The sequence below is a fragment of the Quercus suber genome, unplaced genomic scaffold (genome assembly GCF_002906115.3).
Source record: "Quercus suber isolate HL8 unplaced genomic scaffold, Cork oak 2.0 scaffold_53, whole genome shotgun sequence".
NCBI classification, from domain to species: Eukaryota; Viridiplantae; Streptophyta; class Magnoliopsida; order Fagales; family Fagaceae; genus Quercus; species Quercus suber.
Window position 1 is genome coordinate 1,730,845 of NW_027069518.1, and position 7,762 is coordinate 1,738,606.

At 34.5% G+C, this 7,762-nt stretch overlaps 1 protein-coding gene across 1 annotated transcript; it reads right to left on the reverse strand.

Moving 5' to 3' along the window:
- Positions 1-4,440: 4,440 nt before the first annotated feature.
- On the reverse strand, positions 4,441-7,353 carry LOC112038358 (cationic peroxidase 1). The gene is made up of 4 exons (XM_024071164.2): positions 7,093-7,353; positions 5,373-5,564; positions 5,086-5,251; positions 4,441-4,861 (listed from the first exon to the last, which is right to left on the reverse strand). The coding sequence occupies exons 1-4, from the start codon at positions 7,318-7,320 to the stop codon at positions 4,476-4,478; spliced, it is 972 nt and encodes a 323-aa protein (XP_023926932.1). The 5' UTR covers positions 7,321-7,353; the 3' UTR covers positions 4,441-4,475.
- Between the last annotated feature and the right edge of the window lie 409 nt (positions 7,354-7,762).

The window sequence follows — 7,762 nt, forward strand, 5'->3', positions numbered from 1 at the left end:
ACTTTTTGAATTTTCTACTTTTTATGTGTTTTTAGATTTTTGACACAAAACAAGTAAAGATTGATAAAAAGAACAAACATTCAAAGCCAAAAAAAACAAACAGAAACAGTAAAAACATGTTACCATCAAAGTAGTGTGTGCTTTACCCAAGTGAGATCAAATCAAGATTGATAGATAAAGCACACAGCACACATGAGATTTAAGGAATTGTACTAACACCGATGGTCTTATGAAGCAATTTGAACCATGGACCATCAAGAGGTTTGGTGAAAATATCTACCTTTTGGTTGTCCATGTGACTCAAGACATACGATTTTATCTTCCACCAAATCACGGATGAAGTGATAGCAAATCTCTATATGTTTAGACTTTGAATGCTGAACATGATTCTTGGAGAGATTTATGGCACTAGTGTTGTAACAAAACACTCATTGTTTCTTGAGGAATCCCATAGTCATGAAATAGTTTCTTCATCCAAAGAAGTTGAGTACAACAACTTTCAACAACTATATACTCGGCTTCAGCTGTAGAAAGGGATACTGAGTTTTGTTTCTTACTCATCCATGATACAAGATTGTTTCCAAGATAGAAATATCCACCCGAAGTGCTCTTTCAGTCATCTACACTTCCAACCTAATTTGCATCCGAATAACTGGCAAGACAATCATTGGAGTCCTTTAAGTACCACAAACTATACTCTGGAGTGCCATTAATATAGCGTATGATTCTCTTCACAACTGTCAAGTGAGACTCTTTTGGAGCTGCTTGATACTGAGCACAAACTCCCACACTAAAGGCAATGTTTGGCCTACTGGCTGTAAGATATAGCAAACTTCCGATGATGCTCCTAAACCATGTTGGACTCACTTCAACCCCAGAAGAATCAAGACTAAGCTTGGTAGATGAACTCATGGGAGTGGAGGCATGCTTTTTGGAATCTAGTCCAAACTTCTTGATGAGATTTCTAGCATATTTTTCTTGAGAATGAATATACCATCCTTTCTTTGTTTGACTTGAAGGTCCAAGAAAAATGTAAGTTCCTTCACTATACTCATCTCAAATTCTTTCTTCATTTCTTCCGAAAACTCTATAGCACAGGTGTCAATGGTGGCTCTAAATACTATGTCATCAACATACAGTTGAGCTACAAGAAGATAGTTCTCATCATTCTTGACAAACAATGTTCGGTCGGCATACCCTTTCTTAAATCCTCTATCCAAAAGATAATTTATGAGCCGATCGTACCATGCTCTAGGTGCTTGTTTCAAACCATAAAGTGTCTTCTTCAATCTAAAGACATGATCTAGAAAGTGAGGATCTTGGAAGCCTTTGGGTTTTTCAACAAAGACTTCTTCATTGAAAACTTCACAAACCAGCCTTAGCCCTTTGGCCATTCTGGTCAAAAAGGGGAGTAGGAGTAACTCTTGATGGGGGAGCCTTATCTTGAGAGGGAGAACTTTTACAAGTTTTTATAGCTTTTATGCTTTCAGTTTTTTTTTTTTTTTTTTTTTTTTTTTATGGGTTTTCATAGCACTTATTTTAGTACTTTATGGTATTAGTACTTTGGTTTTTAAGTACTCTATGACTTTAGTACTTGATTTTAAAATACTTGGATATGGTGTGTTATGAATGCCTAAATGTGTTAGCTATCTAAACAATGCTTTATTATGTACCTTTGCTTTGTAGTTTATTAGTACTTTTAGATTATGTTTGCATTATCTTTAGTACACTCTTGTGCCCTTGTTGGATCTTGTATCCTTGATGCAACTATCTTAGTGTTTTGCATCGGTTGAGTGTTGGACATACAAATGATACTTTGCATTGAGCTTATTAGCTTGCATGCATGTCTGGATGTTCATTCATTGTGTGAATGATCATTATGGTCACTATTTATAGTGATTGTTCTTGTTTAGTCAAGCCATACTTTATTGATATATTCATTATTGCTTAATTGCATTGTGCTTGCTCTATATGCATTTCAAGATTTCTACTTACAATCTTGTGTTATTGTTTTTAGTATATATAATAAATGTTGCGTTAACTTTGTAGGTTAATTTTGCATCACATATTCTACTTTTTTTTTTTTTTTTTTTTTAAATTGTGCTAAGTGAGTTATTTCATGCAAAAAACAAGGAATCCATAAATCCTCAAAAACCAAATTATATATCTAATTCTGTAATTTATTCTATCCCTAATTTGCTACATATGCTAATATTAAATAAAAATGGAGATGATTTTTTTTTTCTTTGTCCATGAGAAAAAGATATGAATTTTTGTTATGAATCAATCAATAAGAGTTCCGTGCAATCAATAAATAGAAAATTTAATATCTATCTAATCACCGCTATTTACCTTGCATATGAAAAAGATAAGTACAAAGTTTGACTTATCCTAAGAGAGAGAGTGAGATTGCCATCAAGTACATTGTTAGGAATTTGAAACAGCTAATATGCCAATGGGGGCTTGGCTTAGTTGGTAAGGCTCGGGCGTTTCGTCTAACCCACCTAGGTTCGAGTCCCACTGCCAGCAAGAGTCCGTTGGTGGGCATCCCATTGGAGCCCTGCCCAGGGGCTTGCGTAACCTAACGAACCCCTATTTCGGTTTACCAAAAAAAGAAACAGCTAATATAAATGAGATGATGGTGGTGGGATAATAGAAAATATCCTAATTTGGCACATTTATACATAATTGACCTAAGCCATCCTCATTACTTGACCTCACAATATATTATTATATATATTTAGGAAAATCCCTTTCTAGAGGATTGGGCCAACTTCGCTTAGGTAAGGGCTAACTATATATATTCCTATACGGAAATGAACCGGCAACCATAAGGTCTATTGCCATAAACGGATCGGCGTGACCATAAGGTCTATACTCTATAGTCGTTTTAATTTTTTAGTGGCAGTTTAAAGGGTTGGAAAGAAACGTTGTCTATTAATTAAATGACACTGCTATTTGCTATATATGGGTGGTAGCCTTACAAAATTGACAATGATACAGTAACTCTATGTGGACTTAGTTTAACTATGGGCCCAACTAAACAAAGTTACGTGGAACGTAAACTGATTTAGCTTCCACAATCACTAATTTGATTTACAATTTTAGCTCGTAATTGTCTTGCAACACTAATCCTAGCTGGAGAAGATGCTTAAATATAGAATCTAAAAAGTAAAATGTCTGCTTCGAACACTTTGTATGATTTTCAGGCTTGGTTGGCTTCATTGCATAGCCGCCACCACCACCACACACACAGAGGCTAGAATTTGATGAATTATGATGTTTTGGGAAAGGATAATTAGGACAACATTGAATGAAACACGTGAAAACCTTGGCTACAAAATCACTACAAAGACTATGATCAAGTCTAGGTGGAAGACACCAATTCAAGTTCTTTACCTAATTTTTTTCCATCAAAAAAAAAAATCACTTCGAGGCAGTCCGTAGTGGTGTTGACAAACAATGACAAATTGGGCCTGATTGTCACCCTGAGCCACTATCCTAGCTTGCCCAAAAATTTGGGCCTTTGAAGCTTAACTAGAGGATAGGGGAGTCATAGTTGATAGAGTCTCTCAGCTTTTCCCGAGTCCAAATCTTCTGTTCCACTTTTTCTACTTCACTCTATACTCCACCAATAAATACTTACCAAGTGTTCATCTAATTAATTAAATGCAATCATTAATTAATAACTGTAGTATTAACAAGTCAATAATGATAGTATTTAATTAATTAGATGAACACATGGCAAGTATTTATTAGTAAAGTATAGAGTGGAGCAGGAAAAATAAGACAGAAGATTTGGACTCGCTTCCCCCTATATAAACCCGTTAAATTTTGTCTGTGTATTTTTTGGAGTTTCTAGTTGCCCATAAACCCAATATATTTCCAATGGCTTCCTCACCTCCCCTAATAAAGTAGGAAAAAAAAAAGGGGTCTAAAAGAGTATGTTGCCAACTTGCCATAGTAGTCACTTGGTCATATGGTTTTTTATTTGGAATTGTAGTTACCCCTTAAACACTTATCTGAGGAAATTGGATCAATTTGTCAAAATATTGGAGTGTTTTGGACTTCATGCATCTTAAATTTACATACATCAGTTGAATTAATGGACTTATACATTGGATTGTTGTTAAGGTTAAACTTTGCTTGCTCTCTCTTAATCGAGTTTCTTTGCAGTCTCAGTTGTTTTTTTTTTTTTTTTTTATATTATATTTTTTGTTGGAAAAAAAATATATATGTATATATATATATATATATCACTTTCACATTTTCAATATAACAAAACTAGGAACGCATTTTAAGTTGAATAAATGTCTATATATTTGATATAACCATAATAGATATTCAAAAAAATTCACAATTTTTATTGTACATCAACTATAACATGTCACATCAATGACTGAAAAATTTTGTTTACTAGCAATAGCGGCAACAATGAAATGAATCCTCAAAAAGGCACACTCCATTGACTTAACTTAGTTGGTTTTTCTACAATTTTTCCTAATTTGGCCGCTTGTGCCTGTGAGTGGGCTAAGGTTCCCCATCTTCACCATTGCGTTTGCAAAGTCTGTTAGAAAGCTTGCGGAGTTGGAGCTGTAAGCGTTAACTTGGGAATCTGTGGAACCCCCATTAAAGAGTTCTTGGTCTGAGTGTAAGAGACCCTTGTTGCTTATCAAATTCTTGAAGTAAGCATTGTCAAAAGATGTTGGACTAGTCACATCAAGAGGGGCAAGACCGTTGTCACCACCGGTGCTTGGACAGTTCGATTTCAATGAAGTTGCAAATGAGGAATCTATGTTGGTCTCATTGTAAATCCTAGTTCGGAAAACTGTGCACCTTGCTTGGCCTATTGTGTGAGATCCTGAACAAATTATAAAAATAATGTTTGGTCAATTTATGAGGAGTCCTTTAGGCTGGGTCAGTGAGTAGAGTGTCATTATAGTCACGTTCAGGTGAAAGGCGTTAGCTCAAGTCACCCTCTTGTACTCATTTTTTTATTGTTAAAAATTTCAAATTAAAAAAAAAAAGGCCCTTTCTAAACTCTAAAGGCATAAAAGATTTCAGGATTTAAAAAATTAAACCAACCTGATAGGGCCACCAATTCATTGGCAGTGAAACCTTTGTTTGAGAAGGCGCTAAGAAGGCCACTAAGATTCGATGTTGAAGCAGGGATGTTGGAATTAGCAGCACTTAAACTTGCGGTGGTAGAGTCTCTTCTACCCAATTGAACCGTCCAATTAGTCCCACCCAACTGAATCAAAACAAATAATACGATGAAAATGACAGCAAAACAACAAGTCGTTGATTTCCCTATAGTATTATGGTTCAAATTAAAATTCATAAATAATGTGAAGTTGTGACTTTTTTCTTACTGCAACAACAGAATCTCTCGCAGCAACGGCTAAAATGTCAGCACAAGACACAACACAAGGGCAAATATTTTCCAATTGAGATTTGATAGTGTCTACTACGTCAAATCCCCTTAGGGAATTATTGTTGGGACCAGCTGTTTTCTCTCCGGTAAGAGTTGAAGTGTCATCTAAGAGGACCGATGCATCACACCCCTGTTACATAATGTTCAAATTCGTTATTTATTTATTTATGTTGCGTTAAAAGAATCTTATTTTGTGTCTCATCACAAAGGAAAATATTAAGGTTATTATCAATTTTTATTATAAAAAGTTTACAATATATATGATTTAAAAATGAAAATGATTGGTGTTATTTTAAATCATACAATTAAATATATATATATATATATTATATTTAAAAGTTAGGACAATAGTTTATAAGTTTTATGGGACAAAATTGGGAAATGCCCCATTTGAGCAAAAAAAGCAGCATTATGCCATCTTTTTCAAACTAAATAGGGAAATGCTCCTCTTTTGTAACTCGATTTTCTCAAAATCGAGTTATAAAAAAAAAATTCTAGAGCCCTATTGCGGCGTTTTTAAGGACCTATAGTAACATTTTCAGGACTTATAGTGACGTTTTGTAACTCGACTTCCATAAAATCGAGTTATAGGCAATTTTTTTAATTTTTTTTACCTATAACTCGATTTCATATAAATCGAGTTAAAAAAACGCCACTATAGATCCTAAAAACGTCACTATATGCTCCTAAAAAATGCCACTATAGGGCCTAAATCGATTTTGAGAAACTCAATTTTCAAAAGAGGGGTATTTCCCTATTTAGTTTGGAAAATATGGCATAATGCTGCTTTTTTTGCTCAAACGGGGCATTTCCCAATTTTGTCCAAGTTTTATGTAATAAAGTTTACAGCAACTACAGTCTACAGTATCAATTCTCCGTAGAAATGCACCCATGTATATATGGTTACATGTCTCAACATACGAAGGATTAAATGACTTTATATGGCTTATAACAATATTATTATGTCCATATATAGAATGTGAAATATAAAACTTAACAAGCAGCCTGGCCAAAAGTGACGAACTTGAACCCGGGACTGCTACAATCTCTTTTACTAAGAGGCTAGCTAGCCAATGTTAACCATCAGTGTCTTGACGTACAATTAGATTATTATGCAAAAAGAAGCCATTGCAAATTTTGCAATTATTTTGAAGGAATCTTTAGCAGCATTTGGTCCCATGGCTTTTTTTCCAAAGTTGTCACTATCAAATAATATATCTATATAATTTTTTTCACAGCTAAGAGTTATATGATTTGTTGTGATTAGTGGATAAAAATAGTATTATTGATAGACTCATATGAACTAACGTTTCTCTAATCACAACTTATCATCTTAATATATTATGGAAAAAAAAATTATGTTTCTAACATTATTACATGAAACACTATGCAATTAAGAGAAATCATCCTTCCTCATAGCATCAACAACTCTAGGCAAGAAGGAGCAAGGAAAAACAGGACCAAAAACAAAGTAATAAGAGAAAATCTAGATATGAGGTAATGCGAAATAAGTGGGAAAAAACACACACACACACACGAATTCGTATATAAACTTGAGAAGTCAAACATATAACTTAAAGATTTCGGTGAGTTCTGAAAACAAAGCATTCATGAGAGAGAGAGAGAGAGAGAGAGAGAGAGAGAGAGAGATGACTTGCATTAACAAAACAGTCATGAAAGTGAAGACGGAGCAAGGATGCTCCCATGCGTGGTTCACTTGACACTGCAGAGTCTACAGCTGATTTAATGGTGGAAAGGGCATTAGGGCATGATGTTGCATAGAAAGTAGAGGACAACTGAGCAGAGACCATCCCCACAAAAAATGAAAATAACAGGAAGAACATAATGGTGGTAAGAATTGATGGGATATAAAGAAAAGGAGCCATGATGATGATAGAAAGAAGCAGATAAAGAAGAAGGCTTTCCCGCTAGTTTTGTGGTTATGGCACTAGAGTTCTCATATATTTATATAAGAGCTCTGCCTACATTGTCATGGGAAAATTATTGTGTACTTCTAAAATACCATAAATACATACTCTTTCTTCTCACATAAATGATGAATCCCACTAATTAAATTCATGGTAGGACCCATCATTCATATGAGAGAAGGGAATACGCATTTATGGTATTTTAGGAGTACTTAATAATTTTCCATGTTCATGGCATGTATTTCACATACCCAACTCCGAGTCAACCTAAGGAATGAAAAAGAATTAAAAGGGGCCATAATACGTGTATAGTTAATATAAGAGCTCTACCTGCATTGTTATGGGGAAATTATTGCGTATTCCCAAAATACCATAAATGCGTACTTCCTCTTCTCACATG